We start from the raw sequence: 27,376 nt of genomic DNA, 5'->3' as shown, positions 1-27,376 counted from the left end.
TTAAATCGTATGGTGGAGCCAGAGAATATTTCTTTTAGTTTATCGGGATCCCTCAAAGTCAAATAATGTGGGCCGTGCGGGCCGTGCGGGCCGAGCGGCCAGATACTGCTGCTTCTTAGTGCGATGCTTACTTTAAATTTAGCAAAGATTTTTTTTAATTTTAGCAGTGCAAATTGCGAAAAAAATCAAAAATACACGGATTTTTTCTGAGAAAAATAGGCTTGGTTCCAAGTTTAATAGAGATCCACATACGAAGTCAAATTTGTAAATTGTTTTTATAGCCTACACAACAATTTGCTTTCTTTCAGTAAAGTAACTTCTTTTAGGAACGTAAAATTAAACACATTACTAGGGTTGCCTCCGTTTGCCGACCATGCGACATTTGCTGACGTTATAGGATAGGCCGTAAAAAACATAACAAAGGTGTTATTTTGTTGCGGACTTGCTTTCTTCTAGGTAGCCTATGTTATGGAAATGTTCGTGTAAGGTCTTCTGACGAAAATCTTAAAAAATTATTTATGTGCAATATTTTTAGTTGCTGACTGGGCAAAGTTGGATTTACTTATCAGTATTTAATCCCCAAAATCAAGTTTTGAAACCCATCAGCATTAATACCCATACTGAGTGATTTGCTTTTTTGCCCACAACAATTCCTGTGATCGGTTTCCCATGAAGATAGTATAATTCAAAGAGAAAAAAAATTGATTGCAGCTGCATCGGACAAAACACAGCAAGGATCTGAGGAGCCTTCGGGTGGATCTTTTGTCTTATAGCAGTGCTTTTCAACCTTTTTAAATTCTATCCGCACTTTTCTTTGGCACGAAAGTTTTATCTGCACAATGCGACCAAGGGCATAAAATGTTTGCGAGCCCCAGGATATACATAACTAATACTAACCAGGCGGCATGATAAACTGCCCTTTCTTGAACGTTACGAAATTTATACGATTGGAAACCGACGAATAAAGGGGAAGGGTCAGCGTTGCTTCTTGAAGCGAGTGTACGTAACCAAATATGAAAAATTCTTGAGCCAAAAAGCGCATTTATTAGACGATTGTCATCCGCACCATGTTACCCATCCGCACAATATATTTTCTTATCCGCACCAGTGCGGATGGTCCCACAGGTTGAAAAGCACTGCCCTATAGGATAGCAAAAACAGTCCCATTTCCTGCGACAATTTTTTTGCCATTGCGTAGAAAAGGGTTGGGGCCAGTGGTTGGATTCAGCCGGTTTCATAGTCTAACGAAATTTTATGAGATCAGCGAACCGGTTAGCATTACTGGTTACTGTCAATTTTTGTAACAGAACCGACTGCAAAAAAATATGACTTTTGTGATTGGACCAGCTGACAAAAAATTTGAATCCCACCACTGGTTGGGGCCAACATTAAATTGCAAATTGGATGAAGTTTTGTGATTCACTTTTTCGCAAAACCAACTTACATTTTTTGCTGTCTATTTAGCTCAAATATTGTTCGACCAGGGGGCGAAATGCCTTTTTCACAGCACCCAGCACCAAATGATTAGCTGACTAAGAAGGGCAAAAATGCGCTAAAACTGCACCGAACACGCTGAAAATCGCTCAGGCAACAGTACGTGACTCCCTGCTCATTCAACCATAAATTTGACCCCAATGCATCACCGGTTGCCTTGTGACGTAACCGAGTTTCTCTATGACAAGGAATTACAAGACGGACATTCCCCGCGGGCGAAACTTTTTTGATAAAAATACTAAATGCGGTCTTAAACTTGACTGACACAAAAGCCACTGTACAGCACGCTTCTTCATCAGAGGCGATGCCAGGCAAATTACAGTGTATCTGTAACGTGTAACCTATAATATACCATTAGATAATCAAAATCATGTTATCCTTGGTAAAATGGAACAATAAGTCGCTAATCGAACATATATAGGGCCTATACCCATGCAATGCAAACAGCAACACCGTGTCAGATTTTCAAAGTCGAACGATTTTCGAGTTCGCTTTTCGAACAACGAGCCTATGCAGCAACTGGACTTTACAAAGGAAGCGATAATTTCTTTTCAAATAATTAGGCGTTCGTACTCCCTATATTTTTGTTTACATTTTGTGCTGTATTTGCGCCACTAAATAAATGTGTGACGTAGATAAAAAGTTTCATCAATCCACATAAGATAAAAGTTATTTATTTGTTTATTTCAACACAAACTCTTAAAAAAACAAAAACACATGTTAGCGATGCAAACGAAATGCAAAGATGTAGATGCCAAACCATATTGGGAAAATGTGTTCCTCGGGCTGAAAATATTTTGAGATGGAAATTCAGAGAAGAAAAAACATTTTATGCCAAGGACTATATGAACGAGAAAAACATCAACAAATTTCCATGCGTATAAATACACATTCTAATGAGACATGATCTCGATTTGGGTATTACTGTGGTTGGCCCAACAAAGACGGGGGTCTTTGTAATAAGGGCCGCTTTAATGGTCGTGGGGGTCTAACACCTGGTAACAGGGGTATTTTGCGCTTTACTAATGTACCAGGTCGCACAAGTACAGGCGCTGAAGTTGGGTGTCGCAGTAAAGGTTGGCGGGGACGGTGTAGCAAACCCCTCCCTGCTGACATAGGAACAAGTTTTCTGGGCGGCGCATGTCTAAGTCCAGTTGCTCCTTTCAAGGGACTCCCAAAGAGTGGACGTTTTTGATGGTTATATTGGTGACTGAAAGGTGTTTTTTTGCGAAGTGGTCTTTGCACTTGTAGCTTTCCAGGATAATTTAGCATTGGGACATCACCTTGCACTGGTCGATGTGCTCGGACAATGTGTTGGGGATGCTTGAGTAAAGGAACATTTTCTTCATGTCTGATTGGGACTTGCGGGGAGGGCAGTAGAGGTTGTTTTGGAGTAGGTTCGTCCGAACCGTCGTGGTAATCCCTGCGTACAACACGTTTAATCGAAGTTCGAACTCTTCTAGTTGCGTTTGAAATCCTTTCTTGGGACTCGCGGTATTCCTCTTCGTGATACTCGTGATAGTAGGGTTCATTATCATAACCCTCACGTGAAAGAACACCGCTACTCACGTTATATTCGTCATTTTCATGAGATCTTTGCAGTCCGCTTACACTTGGTGCCTCGTGATACGCTTCATGATAATCGCCATGAGTATTTATTTCGTCCCCGACAAAACTTTGGTCATCATATTGAAATGGATTTTGTGAGGATGGATTGAAATGCTCTCTTCCCTCTTCATTTGGCGGAATTTCCTCCTCGTAACTTTCATCTTCACGAGTCTGTTCGTAATTTTCACCTGTATTAAGATGGCCTTTGACATCAGCATCATCGCGTAAGGTATCACTCCTGTCGCTCTCCATATTTCCCTCCCAAGTCTTCAGAGCCGCCTGCAGAGTGGGATTGTTTGAAAAAGCTTTTGCGATTGGAGCAAGCGATCCTTTGCATAGTGACTCGAAGATTCTGTCCTCCATCATTTTTCTGGTTTCCTCGTCCGTATTTTTACTTCTACTCCAAAGCTCTTCTCGACTGTTTGAAGGATCATCCCTTGAAGGAATTTGGTACCTTTGGTGATACTTGTTACGAATTTCATGATTTTCAATTCGTGAATATTCGCTTTTTCTGTCGTTACTACTATGCTGTGTGTTATATAAGTCTTGATATCGATTGGATTCATGTGGATTATGGTGGTGATAATCATATGATTTAGACGACTGTGGCATGTCACGATCCGCAGGCAACTTCGGAATGTCCACATCACGACTATCATATGATCGTAACAGGGATGCTGATGCGTAAGCAGCATTTCGTCGTTGATCACCGGAATAGTTTGTTTGAATTGCCTCTCTAAGTTTAGTAATTGGTGTCGGCTTGGAACTGCTTGCTTCCTGTTCATCTTGATAATAGCGGAACTTTAACAAACTAGCAAGGTGTCTAGAAAACGAAAAAAAAATTGCAGTTAGTAACATTATATTTATACAACGTCGTCATTTTTCTTCCATATACAAAAATGGACACTAAAATTCAAAACAGTTTGTTTTAATATCAGATAAATACCTTAATTCGGGTTTGTCATGTTGGCTTTCGCCCGATTCTGGCCACAGAACTGTTGATAGAATTTGCCTCCCGTCAGATTTCATCTAAAAGTATCAATCAGAAATAATTTATGGACGATCGTGCAGTGATCTATCAGGTCTCATCTGTACAGCTTGTAACCCCCCACTGCTAAGCTGGCCAGTTGGCCAAACGAAATAATTACATTGTGGTGTCTTGGCAGTCATTGTCCAACGGGTTTGGTGCCATTCTAGGTAATAGCTCACATAAAAGTCATTATTTCGTCTGGCCAGCAGGCAAGCTAAGCAATGGGGAGAAAAAAGCTGCACAGATGATACCTGATAGGTCGCTGTCTGCAGCTTAAGTGTTGTGGTTTCCACATTTACTCTTTAAAATTTATGAAGACTTGACGATAAAGTTGTACAACAACCAAGATTTTTCAAAAAAATACCATGTGTGTAAAGCAAGCTGTGATGGAACTGACAGCATTACCCTACACAATATACCTTTTCTAACGCTGATTCAAGCCGGGTCTTAATGAGAATTTCAGTCGAAGATAGAGGTCTGTCACTAATACTTTCCTCCAACCTGTAAAAAGTTCCAACCGAAATGAAGCAATGTGTTTTTAGATTCAATCACCCACACTGACAAATACAATTCAAACCTTTGTAAACTTGCTCGGAATCTTTTCCTTTGTAACATGAGAAGATACAGAATTTTGCGATCAACTGCACTTAGCTTGAGTATAAGTGCAGTCTCTTGGTGAGCATCGCGATCTTTAGTATCTTGTAGAAGTGCTTCCAACACAAAAGACTCAGATAAAGAGCTTCTGAAATGTTAAAAACAACTGTTGTACAACATAATTATATATTAAATTTCATAAAGCAATCTGTGGACAGCTCAGATGGGTTTTTTTATGAGAAAAATATATTTCGCCTAAAAAGGCATCATCAGTTTCTCCAACTTAATCGATCGACAGCCTGCCAGGGACTTTTGGTTTCAAATTGATCTAGTATTCATTCATTAAACACACTGTTGTACAACTTTTGCAGGCAGAAAAAAGTAGTGCTTGCACAATGACATGTTCACATAGATCATGACTAGCAAACGCCTTTATGTTGTTTTAAATTTCATTTAAGTGACACAATACACAGCACAAATAAAACCCTAATTAATATGTTTTCTGTTACTTGGCCCTGCTGAAGTAATGATAAGAACCACATAACTTACTCTGAATTTTGAATGCTGCTTTTAGTTTCAATAGAAACCTTGTCTTTCTCATCTGCAAACAATTATTTAAAATCAAATATTTAAAATCAAAGAATTTTTACCACATGAAAACTTGACAAACACTTCTGGCTAAAGTGCTTTTCTAATTAATCACAAAAATCCTAATTGCAGAATTATTTCGAATAAATGCATTATCAAAACAACTTATACTTTACTTTTGCAAATAAGTTCAAGAAGATCATCTTGACTTTTGAGACCCCCTTCTTCTTTTGTCTGCTTCATTTCCCTTTGATGAATCTCCTCCCGATATATATTTTTTTGCTCTTGCCTCTTTATTTCCATGTCTTTTATTTCCATCTTTATTTCCTGCATTTGTCGCTCTCTTCCCTCCTTCTCCTTTGCTTTCAGGAGTTTTTCTTTTTCATTCAACATCCGTTCACGCTCTTCTAACTCCAGTTCTTTTCGGGATTTCATCAGTGCTGGCTCATTGCTAATCACAGCAGGGCTAAGAAATTTTTAAAATAGACGTGTTATGCAAAGATTGACTAAAGAGTGATGTTATAAAAATGTCACTTCATAATTTTAAAACATTTTAGGCAAATTTTGCATGCACATTGTTAACTTTTATTAATGGCAACTATGCAACATTCAAAACAAGAACATTATACTTGGATGACACAAAATTATTATGCAAATTAAAATAACATTATACACACATTTTGTCTTGCACAGGAACAGTTTTTATGAAATGCTTCTTGTTTGCTTTTGGTTGAAATGGGAATAAACCCTGGTGTTTAATAACCTGAAAAAGTATAACTGAAATTTAAATATCTAAGTACAATTTTTAAATGAGATTGAAATATTGATACATTGTCACCCTTACCTTAATTTTAGGTATTTTGTAGGCGCCGTTAATAAAATGGGAAATTTTGTTAGCATATGTTCTCATCAGACCAGTTACTTTACTTCCACCAGATGGGTTGACAGCATTCAATTTCTTCCAGCGTTCAAAATCATGAATTTGCTGTCAAAAAATAATATTGTTTTTCTACAGTGATAAGAGGAAAGTTCTTTTTGCAAAAATAATTCAGATTTCAACAAGTTCAAGTGAACTATTAACAAACTTAGGGTAGGAAGACTGTTAGCAAAGCAGGGCCAAATTTACCCAACTTGATTAGATCACAGGCCACTGTCATATTTCTTGTGGGCTTATTGATGGAAATTAGTTGCCATTACTTCAGGAATTTTACTCCTACCAGTTTTAGGCAAACTGCATGATAAAAGATATGAGTAATTCCCACTGTTCATATTGTTTGATATGGGGATTTAAAATCAGTGGGATTCTATTATAAGGACAATGGGAATAATGGTCAATAAAAACATGTAAACTTATTAATATCTTGTGCACTCCATGTGAAACAAGCTAATGTTTCTAAGCATTGTTGATGTGAGGAACATGTGGCAATTGTTACTGAACATGCTGCATTGTTATGAAACAAGTGCTATTTTTCGTCAATCTATAAGGACCAGAGTCATTTTCTGTGCACTTGGCTAAGGATGAGATATCCGTTTATTCAATAGTTACGTTGTTGCAATGGCATGCTGTTTCCCTGTGTGTAAAGTCAATTAGTTCAGTTGTTAAACATGTTGCAAATATTAGGAATGTAGTTTGACTCAAGAAAAAGCTGTTAGCACACACGAATGTGCAAAGAGGAATAGAGGGTTATCGTATGCAAGATAGTTTTAATTGCATGTTTTCTTGATTAATTGGACGCACTTTTTATGGGTATTTTTTATTTTTATTTATTGATTGGCTGGCCCAGACCACACTCCATAATAGTAAATTTCAAGGGTGTTGCAAACGTTTTCTAATATTTACTCCGGTAATGTTTCACCAAATAGTTCACAGGTAGTATTTTTTTAAAAAAAAATTTTATGTTAATAAAACCCCTGGAGTCAGATAGAAATGTCAATAGCAATATTCATGACAATCGTTCGTTTGTCGTCATTGCATGCCACAAAATCTTTACATATTCTGTAAGGGTGGCACAAGCCAAGAAAGATTGGGAACCACTGCTCTATGGCATACAATAATAGGACCTTGCACACTGCTCTGAACATTTAAAAGCAAGAAAAAACTTTGTGCAAGAACTCACCATATATTTAAACCTGTGTTTCCATCCAACTACATGGGCTGTTATTGATGCAACCATTAATTGAAGATTACACAACTTGCATGTATAGCTCAGTATGTCATCATACTCTTCCTCAAACACCATATGCAAACCTGTGAATTTGATTACACGGATAAGTTGGACAATCATAGCCTGTCATTTCAGCAAGATTTTTGAAATAGTGCTTTTAGCCAAATAACTGTTGCAAGCTATTCATTAAACTGTTATAAAGATATAATTTTTCCATTTTGTTCACCCTTTCTCAAGTTTGTAAAATAAACTCAACTAAAATGTATAATACACCACATATTAGTTTTATGCAATACGTAATCATGCCACTGTCAAACACAAGGGAATCCTGCCTTCATTTATCCCTGTGCCTTACAAAAAGTTTTATTAATGGTTATGTAAGTTTTTGGTCACAAAGTAAGGGAATGTTTCAAATTTCTTATGATTAACAAACAGTTAGTCTAACTGACACTTCTTAACACTCTATATTAATATATAAAAACAACAAATATGAACTTTCATAATTCCATAGCTGAAAACACTGCATTACATTCATTAATATGTGGATACCCTACCTACATGGCATAGACTATCATATATGCAGGCCAAGGTATTTGTTAACACAAAGATGTGAATTTGCACATATATGTCAGCAACGTGGACAAAATCATAATGTAGAAAAATGCAAGTAATTGTAGGTGTAAATAAATATTTCGTACACATTGAGTTAAGTCACAAATATTAGAAAGGAATATATACAAGAGTTTGTATTTTACCCTTTTAATTACTATTTTAGTGCTATTTTGGAAGGTTACTTTTGTTAAGTAGTGTTGTTCCAATAAAGCGGACTTGATACTAAAATTTGGTTTGCCACAAACCATTGCTGAGGATCAAAATGTGCCATAAAATTTTGGAACACTGCACTATTAAACAAACTTACATAATATTCAATACAAATAACTGTTGTCAACTACCAAGTATTGGTTCCTGTTTTGCCAATTCCTCAAATGCTTCTTGAACCTGTGCCCTCTTTGCAACTGGTTGTTTCAATGTGGCAGAATTGTTGGCTGTTTGGTCTAGTCACAAATACAAAAATCTATCAACTGAACATAATGAATTATAACGTATCTGAGTAATTTTGTAGTTTTTATAAGATTTTATTGTGGTAAATCTTTTAAAAATGAACAAATATGTTGCTTTGATTTATCCTCATGTTCAACCAAAACAGATTTGGTTTAAATGTTCAAAAGGAACATTTTCTTTGAAACAGCTTTTTTTGTTCATGAAAAAACTTTTTCACGAAAGAGTTTCTGCATATTTAGTTGCAAATAAGAGTGATTTTGGCTGGCAGATTGTAGTTCTGCTTTTTGTTAAGATGCCAAACATTAAATCGCTCGCTCACTGCTGACATTAAAATATGTTTTTCTAAATTCCCACAGTAACTTCAGGTTTTGGTAGACTGTAATAAGGTGATTAAATTTTAATTTATGTGCTGCATTATGTGTTTCAAAAACATTGTTCGATATAGCAGAATATTCTTATGTGTTGCTTTCTCTTGTAATTCTTGGTTTCTGGTCAGCGCAATAAATTACTTGTTTTTATTTTCAATGCAAAGCACCCAATCAAATTGCCACCATATAATTATATGAAAACAATTGAACTTTGTGTCTCTATTGTAATGTTTTAGTTTGTTTCACATAACCAAAATATGGTAAGTGTTATTTTCCTCATATTTTCTGCACTGAAATCTCAGTATTTGATGTTTTACAAAAAATTTAAATACCTCCAACAATTTAATTTTTTTTGTTTGTATGTATGACAGTCATGCAAGGTACTGTTAGTTTAGCTTAAACAAAGTGGATTCAAATTAGATAGTACCAGCACATAGTACCACAAGTATTTGTAGTTCAAGTTCAATACGATACACAAGGTAAAGCAGTTGTTTTCATGATACTGCATTTACCTTTAAACTCTGCTTCAACGAAGCAAAGAGGGCATACATGCCTAAAGCATTGTTCAGTTTAGGCATGTTGAAACCCTTCGGTTTCTACATGTTTGTGCAGCTCATTGCTTTGCTTAACTTGCTTACAGTCCCCTATTAATGCATAAATAAATACCTCTTGGTCCTGATGGGCTGTGAATACTTATGTACTGTAGATAATGAATAAAAAGTCCAATTTATGCAGTCACTGTTTGAAGACGTATTATTACAGAAATATGGCTTGGGACTTACTAAATAAATACAACAGAAGTTGCCTGCATTACCTGTTAAACATGCTGATCCTTCCATTTTAGATTTCTGTTAAAAACAGTTTCAAGTTACTGTCTTGTTTACAAAAATTAAAAATGAGTTAATATTGCAGGTCAGTGTTACACAATTCATTAAAAACGTTACAATGTTTAAGGCATAATAAAATAAATTAAAAATATTTGAAATCTTTCAATTTTACTTACCATAAGGTGCTTTCTTCCAGCCATGTGTTGTTGAAGATGCAGTTTACTGGTGCAGTTCACATCACAAAGCTTCCACAGTAGAAAGAAGACAATTTACAAACATTCATGAAAGCATGAACTAACTAGTATATGCGTGTAAAGTGTAAATGGAAATATATGAAAAGATGAGCCTTTTCGTGATTTGTTGGTCCTCAATCAGCGTTTTTTGTTTTGTTTATGGTAATAAAAAATCAAACTTGCATTGTACTTATTTAGGTTTTCATAGAATTTTTTCAATTGCCTGTGAATGGAAGTATTTTTATGGCAGAATAGAACCCAGACCTGAGCAAAGAAGATAGACCTTCACAGACTTTCTTGAAGTAGTGTGTTTCCCTAAATGGTAATACTGTAACACCAAAGCACTTTAAGTACACTCAAGTTGCAGTTCAAGGTGTTTATCACTAACTAGACATAGAGGAATTCCTCACTGTTGATGAAACTTGTTAAACTTTTTAATTCATCATTTCCAACTGCTTAATATCAAATTGTTTTTTGGGGCTAAGTTTATTGTTATTTGCCGTATGCACAGAGGAGAAACTTGCATTAAATTAAGATCCTTGAATCAGTAACAGTATTATTTTTGCCCACTAATGTCTGAGCTTTGACCCCTAAATTTTGTGGAATTATCTTGTTCTATCTAAATTTAAAACCCAGGTTTTAAATGACTTTCATGAACTCTGCAATGAACTGGATATTTGTTAACAAAGATACCAAGTTTAAATAACATGTGTTTGACCACTTTAGTGAACAACATTTTGTTTTTATCACAACAACATGTGATGGTACCTAATTTGAATTGATTGGAATATATGCAAGATCCAAAAGCTTAGTTTAGCATATGTTGCAATAGCACAGATACGGAAGTATCTGCAAATCTATGAAATTTTGCAACAATAATACATAAGTTGGTGTGTTGATATGGGTATTTTACATCAATAAGATTGGCAACTAAGATTTGTTTTGAGGATTTTAACTTTGGTGCAGATGTGAATACATTCATATTTTCTAGTGTGAAACTCATTGTCACACTGTTTTACACCTTTGTGTTTGGAAGTCATTTTCAGAAAAAGGGGTTAATATGTAGGATGTGTTGGTGTGTGTAACATAGTACAAATCATGTAAAGTATGATTTCTTATCAGTGGTTAAAATCATAGTTATATACCTCACATCGGAAGGGACAAGATCGTTGCCAGTTTCCATGATGCCAGCCCTGCGACTCCTGGTAAATCTCGTGAAAATAGCCTGCGAAATAAGATACAACCCTTTCAATTATATACTGTATTTCCACAGTTAAAGGGGTACCACTGGATAGGAAGCAACTTAAGTAAACATTATGTAAATCATTGCCTTCTATTTGCCAAGTTACGAAACATGCTGTGCAAATTTACACATGTGATGGCAAAACCAAAATCAAACACTAGTTTTTCTGTAGCAACACAATTCATACCGGAGTTGAATTTGGTTACATTGGATGATGAAAGATTTTGAATATCACTGTACTTGTCAGGTTGCTGAGCTAGTTGTTGTAGAAGTCCACCCACTGCCTTTGGGTGAGTGGGTTTTACACTTTGCTTATCTGTGGTATGACGTATGAATGAAACAGCCACAGCTTGGAATGATGGCTTTGTATTTATAAATAACGTTACACACAGTGGGCAAACCTGGTGCAACTACAGTGACACTGCAAGGTGCATGACCTGCATCCTTCTGGTTGTTTCCTAATTCATTGGATTGTTGTCCATCCTGGGAATCAGGCTTCATGGGTTTTGTTGCAATATCTACACAAGTCAGATTAAAAAGTAACATATTACACATGCTGATGTGTACATGTTTAATACATGACCACTTTGCCAGACAAAACATTTCAATTAAAATAAAAGACCCATCATTGCGCTCGCAATATTATATGGTATACGTCAACATATCTTGAAAATTACCTTTACCCATTTAAAAGGTTTTTGCAACTTCAGTTAGGCCCATACATAGCTCTATTTTGGAAGTTATGACCAATAATATGATTAAATGCTCATGTGGCAAATGGAAACCAATACCTTTTTGCTCCATGTTTTCAGTTATGGACAGAAGCCCAATTTCACATCAGACTTCTACTTCTATGCATTCATAACTACCTTGTCTCTAAACATACACACAAGAATCAACTATATTGTCGAATACATATTTACAACAGCAGGCACAAAAAAAAACACAATAACTTTTTGCCTTTGACTAATGCATTTCAAATCCGTAGGATACAATACATTAGATACAACGCTCAAATAAAAAGGCCAATTGTAATTTCCAGAATTGTTTGGTAAACTGCAGAAAACAACAAAAAAATTAATAATCCAATGACATACACCTAAATGCAGCAATGCAAATTGTAACTATTGAATACAAGGTGCAAGGAATGTCAAAAAAAGATGTGAACTTTTTATAGAAAGTAATCAGGTGTACGTCTAGTGACATGAGGTTCCCCACGTCGGGGAGCTGGATCAAACTGAAGAAATGAGTAACGCAAAGTATCATCTAATTCCATTAAAGCAGCCTGGTTTCCACAACGATAGCAGTAATTTGGTGCACTAAAAATAGTTACAACATTACGTTCGTGACACCAGTTGTATCCTTCCATGACCAACTGGTGGGCACGTGAAATCAGTGTAAGACTATTATGGTGGTTAAAAGTCTCGGATATGTCCTGACCAAATGTGTAGCCAGCTCCACGTGGGGAAATTCCCCAACCACCACGGTCATCTGGGTCTGACCAGAGAAGATCACACATTGGCCCTTCATGTGGAACTTCCTGAAGTCGGTCGAGAGCTCTAATATGGTCCAGCGTGTCGATAGATGGTGATAGACCTCCATGAAGGCAGAAAATCTGACTGTCGACCAATGCAGTCAATGGCAAGTAATCAAACAAGTCTGTAAAATACTTCCACACGTTGGCATTACCATACTTGCGTAGACACTCATCATAAAACCCATACACTTGAGTGATTTGACGAGATTCATGGTTTCCTCTAAGAATTGTAATTCGGTGCTGGTAGCGAACTTTTAAAGCTACAAGAAGCGAAACGGTCTCAACTGAATAGTATCCACGATCGACATAGTCTCCCATAAAGAGGTAATTGGTATCTGGAGATTTTCCTCCAATTCGAAAAAGCTCCATGAGGTCATGAAACTGACCGTGTACATCTCCACAAACTGTCACAGGACATTTTACTTCCTGGACGTTGGACTCGCGTTGAAGAATTTCTCTAGCTTTGTCGCACACCGTTTTTACTTGGTTTTCTGTGAGTTGGCGGCATTCAAAAAGCTGCTCAATCCATTCATCGAGGTCTTTGTTTGTTGGTTGTGGAACAGTCGGGCTTTCATCCATTGCTGTCACAGACATCGAGGCTTTTTATCTTCAAGCTTCTTCACTGCAAAATCGAACAGTTACAACTTATCCTAACCTGCAAACCAACCAGAATGGCAAATCACAGTGAGGCTACGACTTATATACACAAGTGCGAATCAAATATAGCGTTTCGGTAAAATTTCATCATCTCTGTAAAACATTAACGCTTTTAATATTTGAGTTACAGCACCACCTGGCGTTCAAAAGACAATCAATTTCCTGGGACATTATTCACACCGATTTGTGTAAAAACATAAAAAAAATCACTGGAATAGTTTTATTAAATGATTAAAAATTTTATAATGGATTTTTTATTTTATTTAATTGGTTTTAATAAATTTGTTCAGCGAAAATATCTTTGATTAGATTTAAAATAAAGATTAAATCAGATTCCCAATCTTATGACCCCAACGGCAAATAATTTGTATGGATATTTTCGTAAAGGCGAGCGAGTGAAAACAGTTGTCAAGAATAAAATTCTGTCATTATTGTCACGTCTGCTTATTATGAAACACTTATTTAATTTTGTAAGCTTTACGCCGTGTCATGCTAACTGGGTCAAATCAAATATCGCGGAAGCCGAAAAACCTATAACCATTATTACCTCCATTCCGTGCCCCACAAAACTTAAGATTTGTGCTTATTTACACAAGCAATATCTCAGACAATTCAAATGTGCTTATTTTCAAAAAAACGTTCAATTTGGACTTGCGTACTTAGTTTTCGCCACCAAGCGTAGAGGCCCCTGCTGAGGCTTGCCTTATTTGTCCATAAAATACAAAATATTGTTTGGGCCATATGGCGTGGTGCTAAAGGTTTTCAGATTGACCACCTTCAAAAAAAGGGCCAACCATCCTGATAAAATATTTATAGTCCATGTTGATGGTAAACCCAGTATATGGGCGATTTTTTGGTTTAAAAATAACATGGGGGTTCCATGTCAAAGCGACCTTCTGCAAGTGTATTTATTTCTAAAATCCGATTTGGTTGAATCTGAAGAATACCGATTGGTAGTTAGTTTGTATTCACGTCAAGAGGTAAATCAAGGGCATATTGCAAGCGTACCAATAAATCACATCCGGTGTGTCACTGATGAGACCAACAAGCACATACACCGTATAGTCAACATTCTAATTGGAACCTAACTAGATAAGTGAATTATTGTTGGTTAAGCTTTGGTCATGGTGGTTGGCATTCGAGTCCCGTATATGCTAGGTAAACAGTTATCTGTCTAAAATGTGAAAATATAAAAATAAAACATGTGATCGCTTAAGAATAAAACATGTGATCTCTTGACAGTATTTTGTAAAATTAAATAAGTTAGGTTTTTTTGGGTTGCGCCGTTACAACGAAATCATTAGGCCATAATTGAAGACATGTAATAAGTCGACTAAGCGTAAAGAATAAAACCGAAGTTAAGTTATTTATTGTGATTAGAAATTTTCAAGTAGTAGGCGTTATGAGGGCTACATGCATGCAAGTCATGTTGTTTGTCATGTCATATCTAACTTACAAAGTTCAAGTCACAGCTAAAATTACCGCATTCTACACTGAATCGGAACCTCTTGGCTGCGCAAGTGAAAGCAACAGTAAGTTTTGTGGGGTTTAATCCAAAATTCACGGTATTCCCAAGTGATATGTAGTAAAACATTTCCTGATTTCAGTGGTTGTGTTTGTCGTACTGGGCATTTATTAGGATTGCAATTTAAATTCGTTTCCCATAAAAGCAGACCATATGTAACCATTATTGCTTTTTAAAGTGTCGCGGGGAAAAGTTTAAAAAAATTTAGGCCAAGGATGTTGATTTATGAGTGATTTGGCAGGTATAAATTAAGATAGGCGCACTAAATTTTCGAACAAAAGTGTGAGGCATAGGTAAAAATGTTTGAGAACCATTCCTGGTATGAATTAATGCCCATATGTAAAGCTCTGCAGTCAGTTAAAATTAGAAAATTTTAAAATACAAATCACTGTAACATCTTGTGAAAAGAAATCTTCGCGTTTTTAGCTGTAGACGATTGTGCGATGAACGAATGCACGAACAATGGAACCTGTCACGATGTTCACAACGGATTTTACTGCATCTGCCCGGTTGGCTTCAGCGGAAGAAAATGTGAAACTGGTAAATTAAAAAAAAAATATCTTGTTTGTCGATTGGTGTTTACAGTCTGTATTACTTTTCCACAGTTGTGAAAAAAATAAAAACGTGTGCCCACGTGGCAGAGAGAGTAAATGGAACCTACTTGATTCATCCGAACGATGAAACTACAGACCCGTTCAATGCAACTTGTCAGTTTGAGGGTGGATTGGCAAGTAAGATTCGATTGTAACACTTTGTTTCTCACAAAAAAAGGGTTGATAATTGCTTTGTTCCCTATTTTTTGTTGCCATATTTAATGTAGTTTTCTTGAACACTATACATTTGTTGTTACCATCGGCCAACACCAAAACAAATAACCATTATCTGCTCTTTGATGACGCAATAGATGGAATTGTGATTTAATTCAGTCACATCACCAATTGTGAAGGCTGTTATTACGTCAAAATGTAATGACTTTTGTTTGTACGTTAGCGCCCAAATACACCGTAAAACGTCAACCGCGGTGTTTTATAAACTAAAATCCCCATTTTATACAAATAAGTCCGTTTACAATAGATGACAAAACTAAGCACGCTAATCGAAACTATATGTACACAAACTAACTCTTGAAAACAAACCTGTTATGGAAACCGTGATTATATATATACCACACACAGAAACAATTGTTGATCCCGAATCTAAGACACCGACGGAGGTCGGCAGTTGCGAACCACCACTGTGTTACAAACACTACATAAACTACACACTGACAAGCATCCAAATACAAGCGATTGTTGGCGCTTCTGAGTGCAGACAGTATTTGAAGGAATGGAATATCTTGATAAGTGGAAAAATATCATTAAAAATGTAAAATAAACAACTTGCAAAAAAGTTTAAACAGTGAAAAAGTGTTTCAAGATCTTTATTTCCATAAAAATGTTTTTAGTACATCTGCACCGGTTCTGTTCTGCACGTACCTGGATTAGCGTTTGGATCTTATGCTGGTAAAGACGGGATATTTAAGAATCATTGGGCTGGAACAAACACCCCTTACTCATGTGTCTGTGGGGATACAGGTGCTTTTTTCAGAATATTCGTTTTAATTTTGAAAAGCTGGTTAATATGGCCACTGCTATAAGCCAGCTATACTATGTTCTGGTGAGCATCAAATGTTATCACCACAACTTTAAATACATTACTTAAATTTTGATGTATTTTCTCGTGTGTTGCTAACAACTAATTACCTCGCACAGTTATAGCAAAAGTGTTCATTTTAGCGTAGTCAGTCGATTGTTGTCATATAATTAACTACATATGCTTCTGGTTAGTGTTATGATTTGTAAGCTGTCAGTTCATATGCTTTCAATCACTACCCAGCACCACGATTGCGTAATGTTGCGAGCACCTACGTATATGGCGCGGCATGATGAGCACACCTCGTGAAGTTCAGCGGGTTTGACATGGACGTATAAACTATAGCTAACGCAACTTTTGGCATGACGAGTCGCGTTCTGGCAAAACGATCCCGTTAGTTCATCGCTGACTAACGAAGATCTCAGACCACTCGCTAAACTAATTTTTGTCGAAAAACTGCATTACGGCAGCATATTTTGCAATTATTTGTTTTAAAAATAAGCCAAAAATGGGATATGTTAGACTTGGGGGTAATAGTTTAATTTTGCTTGCCTACATTTACAATATCAGTATATATTTAATTAATTTTTCGAAGATTTGCAAAAGCTATAAAATAAAAGGTATTTAACAGCAAAACAAAATAATATTTTAATATCGCTTAATAAGAAACAACACTAATCCGCATTGAATCGTCGAAATGAATCCAATCGTTTAAATTTCGAAACGATCAAGAAACGGCCATTTATCAAAATGCCCAACACAACCAAGGTAGTTGCTGTCGTTAAAGCAACAGTTTTTTTGCAGTTGCATCAACACTCAGTGTTGTGAAAACGATCGACAGAACAACAACATTCCTGAATATAGTGTCAATTTTGCATGGGTTGTTTTTATAACGTCTTATGTAAATAAAACTTCGCCAATTGTAAATTTTCATGTGCCTCTGACCTTGCACATTTTTCTGCACGAATGAAGGCGAAAAAATTTGATAATATTGATCAGGATACTATGGGTATTTTAACACCCATTGTAAGTTTCCGGCGTGTAAATGATTTTAATAACTCGCAAAGTAAGTGTGGTAGGATTGTAATTCAATGAAAATTTTATATCAATTAAAATGAGATTGATCAATACAATGTCAAGACATTTCCTCAACTGTTAAGCCTAAAACCAAAGCAACAATTTGATTTGAGATTTCGGTCTCACAATATCGTAAACTTACCTAAATAATGTAAACGAACAAAAAAATGTGGGGTAAATTCAAGATTCTATACCGCATATGCGCAAATTATGGCAAATTACGCAACTCGTATTCAGAAACATAGTCGTTTTCTTTTTCGTGCCGAGGCCCTCGCTCGTAAATACATCGCTAAATTTAGTTTTAGCGAGTTCGGTAGTTTAACGAACGAGGAACATCTCATCATGCTGCTCCCGTTCACTCAATAAGTCAACATTTTAGACTTTTAGTTGTAACATTATGTTTATATTTACTCTATATAAAAAACGTGTGACTGGTTATGTGTCATATAATCACAAAACAAAATGTTACTCAGTGGCTTACATATGTTTGCTTGTAACTACCCACGGGTTAATTTATAGGACTATACTTATTGTACTTTCTTGTTGAAATAAATTGTTTTGTCCTATAAAGGTACTTGCATCAATCCAGATTTTAAATGCAACTGCGATCAAAACAGCGATGATATTACCACCTTCGATGATGGGTACGTGACCTTGAAAAGCGATTTGCCAGTGAGTAAAGTCGCATTTGGAGATACAGGTAATGCTGGAGAATCTGGTTACTATACGATCGGCCCACTCGAATGCTGGGGATAATTCCAACAACATGAAACATTCTGTATATGTCGAAATAGTGGCCCTGTCTACAGCTCAACAAAAAGTTGCACATAAATAAAGCTTGCGCGCTCATGTCAAAATAAAACTAAACAAATATTTCTTGTTTTCTTTGTTTCCATTCAACACAATGTATATTTATTGTTTTCTACTATGCGTGCCACCGTATGGTGTTGTGACGCTCACAAATTTGTACTTAAATGGGCCATGATTATATTTTAATATTATCGTTGGTACTTTTGCTTGCCCGCATACTTATACTCAATGACGATTCATGGCTTTTCGATATCTCTGCAATAAAATCTTCTTTGTATTCGGATGTGCAGGCCATTACGCAAATATAATCCTGTACAAGATTTCGGCATCTAAATGCAACGTGTTTATTTTTTATCTCGTCCCGATGGTAACCCTGCTTATATTCCTGAAGTTCAATATTGCACTGTTTTTGGGGTTTAAAATAACATGGGGTTTCCATGTCAAAGCGACCTTCTGCAAGTGTGTTTAATTCTAAAATCAGTTAAAGCTGAAGAATACCGGTTAGTTATATAGTTAGTTTGTATTCTCGCCAGGAGTTCTCGCAAGGGTATTTAGCAGGCCTACCAATATCAATCACTTCCGGTGTGTCGTTACTAATGAGACAAAAAAACACATCTACCGCAGTCAAATTGGACCAAACTAGATAAGTGAATCGATAACTGTTGTTCAGTTTTAGTCATAGTGGTTTATTTGGGCCAATCGAGTCTCATATATGCTATAGTATAGACAAACAGTCATCTGTCTAAAATTTAAACATGTGAAACTGTGAGAGTAAAACATGTGATCGCTCTATTTGGCAGTTTTTTGCAAAATGAATAAGTTGGTTGTGAATATGTTGGGTTTTCTAATAAATGCCGTTACAAAGAAATTATCAAGCTATACTTGAAGACGTTTGTGATAAAAAAAATTTTAAGTTATTTATTGTGAATAGACATTTTCAAATAATAGTCGTTATGAGGGCCACATGCATGCAAGTCTTGATGTTTGTCATACCATATCTAACTTACAAAGTGGAAGTCACAGCTAAAATTACCGCATTCTACACTGGATCGGAACCTCTTGGCTGCGCAAGCGAAAGCAACAGTAAGTTTTGTGGGGTTTAATCCAAAATTCCCAGCATTCCCAAGTGTTATTTAGTAAAACATTTCGTGATTTCAGTGGTTGTGTTTGTCGTACTGGGCTTTTATTAGGATTGCAATTTAAATTCGTTTCCCTAAAAGTGGACCATATGTAACCATTATTGCTTCCTAAAGTGTGGCGGGGCAAAGTTTTAAAAAAAATTAGGCCGAGGATGTTTGAGTTAGTGAATAGTGGTATATATAACCACCAGTAAAATAAGACTAACATGTATAAATTAAGATGGGCGCGATAATTTTTTTTAATAAACATGTGAGACATGGTTTAAAAGATATTTGAGAACCATTCCTGGTATGAATTAATGCCCATTTGTAAAACTGCAGTCAGCTGACATTAGGAAATTCAAAAATACAAGTCACTGCAACATCTTGTGAAAAAAATCTTCGCGTTTTTAGCTGTAGACGATTGTGCGATGAACGAATGCACGAACAATGGAACCTGTCACGATATTTACAACGGATTTTACTGCATCTGCCCGGTTGGCTTTAGCGGAAGTAAATGTGAAACTGGTAAATTAAAACAAAAAATATCTTGATTGTCGATTGGTGTTTATAGTCTATATTACTTTTCCACAGATGTGAGAATAGTAAAAACGTGTGCCCACGTGGCAGAGAGAGTAAATGGAACATACTTGATTCATCCGAACGATGAAACTACAGACCCGTTCAATGCTACTTGTCAGTTTGAGGGTGGATTGGCAAGTAAGATTCGATTGTAACACTTTGTTTCTCAGAAAAAAAGGGTTGATAATTGCTTTGTTCCTTATTTTTTGTTGCCATGATGCCATATTTACTGTAGTTTTCTTAAAACACTATACATACGTTGTTACCATCGGCTTAAAACAAAACAAATAACCACTCTGTTCTTTGATGACGCAATAGATGGAATTGTGATTTATAACAGTCACATTACCACTTGTGAAGGCTGTTATTACGTCAAGATGTAATGAATTTTGAAATTCCTGTTGCTGCCAGGCATATTGCAATTAAAAATGTACTGATCTTCTGGCATAAACGTACTGTATTTTTACGACGGCGGCCGCATGGCAGACCATGGCAGTAATGAATTTTGTTTGTACGTGTGCGCCCATCAAATATATACCGTAAAATGTCAACCATGATTTATGAACTAAAATCCCCATTTCATACAAATAAGTTTGTTTAGACTAGATGAAAAAGCACACCAATCGAATCTATATATAGCCTACACAAAATACCGTTTGCAAATAAATCTGTTATGGAAACCGTGATTATATATACCACACACAGAAACCATTGTTAATCCCGAATCTAAGACACCGACGGAGGTCGGCAGTTGCGAACTACCACTGTGTGACAAACACTACATAAACTACACACTGACAAGCCACCAAATACAAGCGATTATTGGCGCTTCTGCAGAGTGCAGACAGTATTTAAAGGTATGGAATATCTTGAAGTGGTAAAATATCATTCAAAAAATGTAAAATAAACAACTTGCAAAAAAGTTTAAACAGTGAAAAAGTATTTCAAGATCTTTATTTCCATAAAAATGTTTTTAGTACAACTGCACCGGTTCTGTTTTGCACGGAACTGGAAAAGCGTTTGGATCTTATGCTGGTAAAGACGGGATATTTAAGAATCATTGGGCTGGAACAAACACCCCTTACTCATGTGTCTGTGGGGATACAGGTGCTTTTTTCAGAAAATTCGTTTTGATTTTGAAAAGCTGGTTAATATGGCCACTGCTATAAGCCAGCTATACTATGTTCTGGTGAGCATCAAATGTTATCACCACAACTTTAAATACATTACTTAAATTTTGATGTATTTTCTCGTGTGCTGCTAACAACTAATTACCTCGCACAGTTATAGCAAAAGTGTTCAGTTTAGCGTAGTCAGTCGATTGTTGTCATATAATTAACTACATATGCTTCTGGTTAGTGTTATGATTTGTAAGCTGTCAGTTCATATGCTTTCAATCACTACCCAGCACCACGATTGCGTAATGTTGCGAGCACCTACGTATATGGCGCGGCATGATGAGCACACCTCGTGAAGTTCAGCGGGTTTGACATGGACGTATAAACTAGCTAACGCAACTTTTGGCATGACGAGTCGCGTTCTGGCAAAATGATCCCGTTAGTTCATCGCTGACTAACGAGGATCTCAGACCACTCGCTAAACTAATTTTTGTCGAAAAACTGCATTACGGCAGCATATTTTGCAATTATTTGTTTTAAAAATAAGCCAAAAATGGTATATGTTAGACTTGGGGATAATAGTTTAATTTTGCTTGCCTACATTTACAATATCAGTATATATTTAATTAATTTTTCGAAGATTTGCAAAAGCTATAAAATAAAAGGTATTTAACAGCAAAACAAAATAATATTTTAATATCGCTTAATAAGAAACAACACTAATCCGCATTTAATCGTCGAAATGTTTCCAATCGTTTAAATTTCGAAACGATCAAGAAACGGCCATTTATCAAAATGCCCAACACAACCAAGGGAGTTGCTGTCGTTAAACCAACAGTTTTTTTGCAGTTGCATCAACACTCAGTGTTGTGAAAACGATCGACAGAACAACAACATTCGAGAATATAGTGTCAATTTTGCATGGGTTGTTTTTATAACGTCTTATGTAAATAAAACTTCGCCAATTGTAAATTTTCATGTGCCTCTGACCTTGCACATTTTTCTGCACGAATGAAGGCGAAAAAATTTGATAATATTGATCAGGATACTATGGGTATTTTAACACCCATTGTAAGTTTTCGGCGTGTAAATGATTTTAATAAATCGCAAAGTAAGTGTGGTAGGATTGTAATTCAATTAAAATTTTATATCAATTAAAATGAGATTGATCAATACAATGTCAAGACATTTCCTCAACTGTTAAGCCTAAAACCAAAGCAACAATTTGATTTGTGATTGCGATCTCATATTATCGTAAACTTACCTAAATAATGTAAACGAACAAAAAATGTGGGCTAAATTCAAGATTCTATGTCGCATATGCGCAAATTATGGCAAATTACGCAACTCGTATTCAGAAACATAGTATTTAAGGCTAAGCCAAGATCTCTTTCTCCTGAAAAGGGACGTAATCTTTCGTTTTCTCTTTCGTGCCGAGGCCCTCGCTCGTAAATACATCGCTAAATTAAGTTTTAGCGAGTTCGGTAGTTTAACGAACGAGGAACACTTCTCATCATGCTGCTCCCGTTCACTCAATAAGTCATCATTTTAGACTTTTAGTTGTAACATTATGTTTATATTTACTCTATAAAAAACGTGTGATTGGTTATGTGTCATATAATCACAAAACAAAATGTTACTCAGTGGCTTACATATGTTTGCTTGTAACTACCCACGGGTTAATTTATAGGACTATACTTATTGTACTTTCTTGTTGAAATAAATTGTTTTGTCCTATAAAGGTACTTGCATCAATCCAGATTTTAAATGCAACTGCGATCAAAACAGCGATGATATTACCACCTTCGATGATGGGTACGTGACCTTGAAAAGCGATTTGCCAGTGAGTAAAGTCGCATTTGGAGATACAGGTAATGCTGGAGAATCTGGTTACTATACGATCGGCCCACTCGAATGCTGGGGATAATTCCAACAACATGAAACATTCTGTATATGTCGAAATAGTGGCCCTGTCTACAGCTCAACAAAAAGTTGCACATAAATAAAGCTTGCGCGCTCATGTCAAAATAAAACTAAACAAATATTTCTTGTTTTCTTTGTTTCCATTCAACACAATGTATATTTATTGTTTTCTACTATGCGTGCCACCGTATGGTGTTGTGACGCTCACAAATTTGTACTTAAATGGGCCATGATTATATTTTAATATTATCGTTGGTACTTTTGCTTGCCCGCATACTTATACTCAATGACGATTCATGGCTTTTCGATATCTCTGCAATAAAATCTTCTTTGTATTCGGATGTGCAGGCCATTACGCAAATATAATCCTGTACAAGATTTCGGCATCTAAATGCAACGTGTTTATTTTTTATCTCGTCCCGATGGTAACCCTGCTTATATTCCTGAAGTTCAATATTGCACTGTTTTTGGGGTTTAAAATAACATGGGGTTTCCATGTCAAAGCGACCTTCTGCAAGTGTGTTTAATTCTAAAATCAGTTAAAGCTGAAGAATACCGGTTAGTTATATAGTTAGTTTGTATTCTCGCCAGGAGTTCTCGCAAGGGTATTTAGCAGGCCTACCAATATCAATCACTTCCGGTGTGTCGTTACTAATGAGACAAAAAAACACATGTACCGCAGTCAAATTGGACCAAACTAGATAAGTGAATCGATAACTGTTGTTCAGTTTTAGTCATAGTGGTTTATTTGGGCCAATCGAGTCTCATATATGCTATAGTATAGACAAACAGTCATCTGTCTAAAATTTAAACATGTGAAACTGTGAGAGTAAAACATGTGATCGCTCTATTTGGCAGTTTTTTGCAAAATGAATAAGTTGGTTGTGAATATGTTGGGTTTTCTAATAAATGCCGTTACAAAGAAATTATCAAGCTATACTTGAAGACGTTTGTGATAAAAAAAATTTTAAGTTATTTATTGTGAATAGACATTTTCAAATAATAGTCGTTATGAGGGCCACATGCATGCAAGTCTTGATGTTTGTCATACCATATCTAACTTACAAAGTGGAAGTCACAGCTAAAATTACCGCATTCTACACTGGATCGGAACCTCTTGGCTGCGCAAGCGAAAGCAACAGTAAGTTTTGTGGGGTTTAATCCAAAATTCCCAGCATTCCCAAGTGTTATTTAGTAAAACATTTCGTGATTTCAGTGGTTGTGTTTGTCGTACTGGGCTTTTATTAGGATTGCAGTTTAAATTCGTTTCCCTAAAAGTGGACCATACGTAGCCATTATTGCTTCCTAAAGTGTGCCGGGGCAAAGTTTTAAAAAAAATTAGGCCGAGGATGTTTGAGTTAGTGAATAGTGGTATATATAACCACCAGTAAAATAAGACTAACATGTATAAATTAAGATGGGCGCGATAATTTTTTTTAATAAACATGTGAGACATGGTTTAAAAGATATTTGAGAACCATTCCTGGTATGAATTAATGCCCATTTGTAAAACTGCAGTCAGCTGACATTAGCAAATTCAAAAATACAAGTCACTGCAACATCTTGTGAAAAAAATCTTCGCGTTTTTAGCTGTAGACGATTGTGCGATGAACGAATGCACGAACAATGGAACCTGTCACGATATTTACAACGGATTCTACTGCATCTGCCCCGCTGGCTTCAGCGGAAGTAAATGTGAAACTGGTAAATTAAAACAAAAAATATCTTGATTGTCGATTGGTGTTTATAGTCTATATTACTTTTCCACAGATGTGAGAATAGTAGAAACGTGTGCCCACGTGGCAGAGAGAGTAAATGGAACATACTTGATTCATCCGAACGATGAAACTACAGACCCGTTCAATGCTACTTGTCAGTTTGAGGGTGGATTGGCAAGTAAGATTCGATTGTAACACTTTGTTTCTCAGAAAAAAAGGGTTGATAATTGCTTTGTTCCTTATTTTTTGTTGCCATAATTAATGTAGTTTTTTTGAACACTATACATATGTTGTTACCATCGGCCAACACCAAAACAAATAACCACTCTGCTCTTTGATGACGCAATAGATGGAATTGTGATTTAATTCAGTCACATCACAAATTGTGAAGGCTGTTATTACGTCAAAATGTAATGACTTTTGTTTGTACGTTAGCGCCCAAATACACCGTAAAACGTCAACTGCGGTGTTTTATAAACTAAAATCCCCATTTCATACAAACAAGTCCGTTTAGAATAAATGAAAAAACTAAGCACGCTAGACGAAACTATATGTACACAAACTAACTCTTGAAAATAAACACATTACGTGATTATATACCACACACAGAAACAATTGTTGATCTCGAATCTAAACCAACGATGGAGGTAACCTGCGAATCAGCACTGTGTGACAAACACTACATAAACTACGCACTGACAAGCCACCAAATACAAGCGATTATTGGCGCTTCTGCAGAGTGCAGACAGTATTTGAAGGTATGGAATATCTTGATAAGTGGTAAGATATCATTTAAGTGTAAAATAAACAACTTGCAAAAAAGTTTAAACAGTGAAAAAATATTTCGAGATTTTTATTTCCGAAAAGAAAATGTTTTTAGTACAACTGCACCGGTTCTGTTTTGCACTTACGTGGATTAGTGTATGGATCTTATGCTGGTAAAGACGGGATATTTAAGGATCATTGGGCTGGAACAAACACCCCTTTCTCATGTGTGTGTGGGGATACAGGTGCTTTATTAAAAACAAAAAAATCGTTTTGTTTTGCAAAGCTGGTTAATATTAACTACTTTGTCAGTTGGAAGTTTCTGGTTTGCATCTAATGTTATCACCACAACTTTAAATGCATGTATTAAATTGTAATGTATTTTATCGTGTATTGCTGACAAAAAAGCGGTAATTTTGGCCTCGTCAGGCGATTGTTGCTATGTAATTCACTTCATATGCTTCTGGTTAGGATTATGATTTGAATACTGTCAGTTAAAATGCTTTCAAAATTTAGTCACTACCCACCACGATTGCGTAATGCTGTGAGCACCTACGTATCTGATCAGTTCGCACGAAAACTAATTTCACCCAATTAGTCACCATTTTAGGTTTTTAGTTGTAATATTGTGTTTATGTTTACTCTATAAAAAACGTGTGATTGGTTATGTGTCATATCACAAAACAGAACGTTACTCAGTGACCTACATATGTTTGCTTGTAACTACTCACAGATTAATGTATAGGTCTATACTTATTGTACTTTTTTGTTGAAAGTTACAGAGGTAAAATTGTTTTGTCCTATAAAGGTACTTGCATCGATCCAGATTTTAAATGCAACTGCGATCAAAACAGCAAATCTATTAGTACCTTTGATGATGGGTACGTGACCTTGAAAAGCGATTTGCCAGTGAGTAAAGTCGCATTTGGAGATACAGGTAATGCTGGAGAATCTGGTTACTATACGATCGGCCCACTCGAATGCTGGGGATAATTCCAACAACATGAAACATTCTGTATATGTCGAAATAGTGGCCCTGTCTACAGCTCAACAAAAAGTTGCACATAAATAAAATTTGCGCTTCTGTAAAAAGAAATAAACATTTTTTTCTTGTATTTTCGTTGCTTCCATTCAACACAAAGTATATTTATTGTTTTCTACTATGCGTGCCACCGTATGGTGTTATGACGCTCACTCGGTAACAGCACTGCTGTAACAGGTGTATAATGGTTTTAATTCCTTTTTCTGAGTTGTTTATTTTTTTTACATTTTAACCACGTTTTATATTGCTGTATGTTGTTTACTGCATGTAGGAACTAACGATGCCCACAGAGCGAAATGTATATTCCTAAATTTTATCAGGCTGATCATGTTTTATAGCAAATATTGCTATTGGAGGTAAATGAAAAACAAATAAATCACGTATGGAAATTTGTACTTAAATGGGCCATGATTATTTTTTAATATTATCATTGGTACTTTTCCTTGCCCGCATACTTATACTCAATGACGATTCATGCCTTTTCGATATCTCTGCAATAAAATCTTCTTTGTATTCGGATGTGCAGGCCATTTACGCAAGGATAATCCTATACAAGATTTCGGCATCTAAATGCAACGTCTTTATTTTTTATCTCGTCCCGATGGTAACCCTGCCTATATTCCTAAAGTTCAATATTGCACTGTTTTTTGGGTTTAAAAC

At 36.0% G+C, this 27,376-nt stretch overlaps 4 protein-coding genes across 5 annotated transcripts; 2 read left to right on the top strand and 2 right to left on the bottom strand.

Annotated features, from left to right (window-relative positions):
* Positions 1–2,157: 2,157 nt before the first annotated feature.
* LOC145904001 (uncharacterized) lies at positions 2,158–12,090 on the bottom strand. 2 transcript variants are annotated; one of them, XM_082992203.1, is made up of 16 exons: positions 12,004–12,090; positions 11,614–11,730; positions 11,400–11,528; positions 11,115–11,194; positions 9,913–9,981; positions 9,724–9,757; positions 8,433–8,534; positions 7,432–7,562; positions 6,159–6,299; positions 5,992–6,077; positions 5,491–5,780; positions 5,276–5,327; positions 4,710–4,874; positions 4,552–4,633; positions 4,049–4,131; positions 2,158–3,925 (listed from the first exon to the last, which is right to left on the bottom strand). In XM_082992203.1, exons 1-16 carry the CDS (start codon positions 12,014–12,016, stop codon positions 2,416–2,418), a joined length of 3,084 nt encoding a protein of 1,027 aa, XP_082848329.1. In that variant the 5' UTR covers positions 12,017–12,090; the 3' UTR covers positions 2,158–2,415. The 2 variants fall into 2 exon arrangements, with proteins under 2 accessions (XP_082848329.1, XP_082848330.1); XM_082992204.1 differs by lacking the exons at positions 9,724–9,757; positions 9,913–9,981; positions 11,115–11,194; ... (1 more) ...; positions 11,614–11,730; positions 12,004–12,090 and having other exon boundaries at positions 8,399–9,548.
* Positions 12,091–12,093: 3 nt separating this feature from the next.
* Positions 12,094–13,496, bottom strand: LOC145904002 (serine/threonine-protein phosphatase 2A catalytic subunit beta isoform). Its single transcript, XM_082992206.1, has one exon. The coding sequence runs from the start codon at positions 13,341–13,343 to the stop codon at positions 12,384–12,386; it is 960 nt and encodes a 319-aa protein (XP_082848332.1). The 5' UTR covers positions 13,344–13,496; the 3' UTR covers positions 12,094–12,383.
* A 5,380-nt stretch (positions 13,497–18,876) lies between these two features.
* On the top strand, positions 18,877–23,195 carry LOC145902966 (neurexin-4-like). Its single transcript, XM_082991057.1, has 7 exons — positions 18,877–18,950; positions 19,382–19,533; positions 19,983–20,096; positions 20,163–20,288; positions 20,856–21,007; positions 21,128–21,257; positions 23,011–23,195. The coding sequence occupies exons 1-7, from the start codon at positions 18,877–18,879 to the stop codon at positions 23,193–23,195; spliced, it is 933 nt and encodes a 310-aa protein (XP_082847183.1).
* A 480-nt stretch (positions 23,196–23,675) lies between these two features.
* LOC145902965 (contactin-associated protein-like 2) lies at positions 23,676–26,667 on the top strand. Its single transcript, XM_082991056.1, has 7 exons — positions 23,676–23,749; positions 24,181–24,332; positions 24,782–24,895; positions 24,962–25,087; positions 25,519–25,667; positions 25,790–25,919; positions 26,483–26,667. The coding sequence occupies exons 1-7, from the start codon at positions 23,676–23,678 to the stop codon at positions 26,665–26,667; spliced, it is 930 nt and encodes a 309-aa protein (XP_082847182.1).
* The last annotated feature ends 709 nt before the right edge of the window (positions 26,668–27,376 follow it).

The sequence above is a fragment of the Ascidia mentula genome, chromosome 5 (assembly GCF_947561715.1).
Source record: "Ascidia mentula chromosome 5, kaAscMent1.1, whole genome shotgun sequence".
NCBI classification, from domain to species: domain Eukaryota; kingdom Metazoa; phylum Chordata; class Ascidiacea; order Phlebobranchia; family Ascidiidae; genus Ascidia; species Ascidia mentula.
This window is presented reverse-complemented; position numbering and strand designations above follow the sequence as displayed.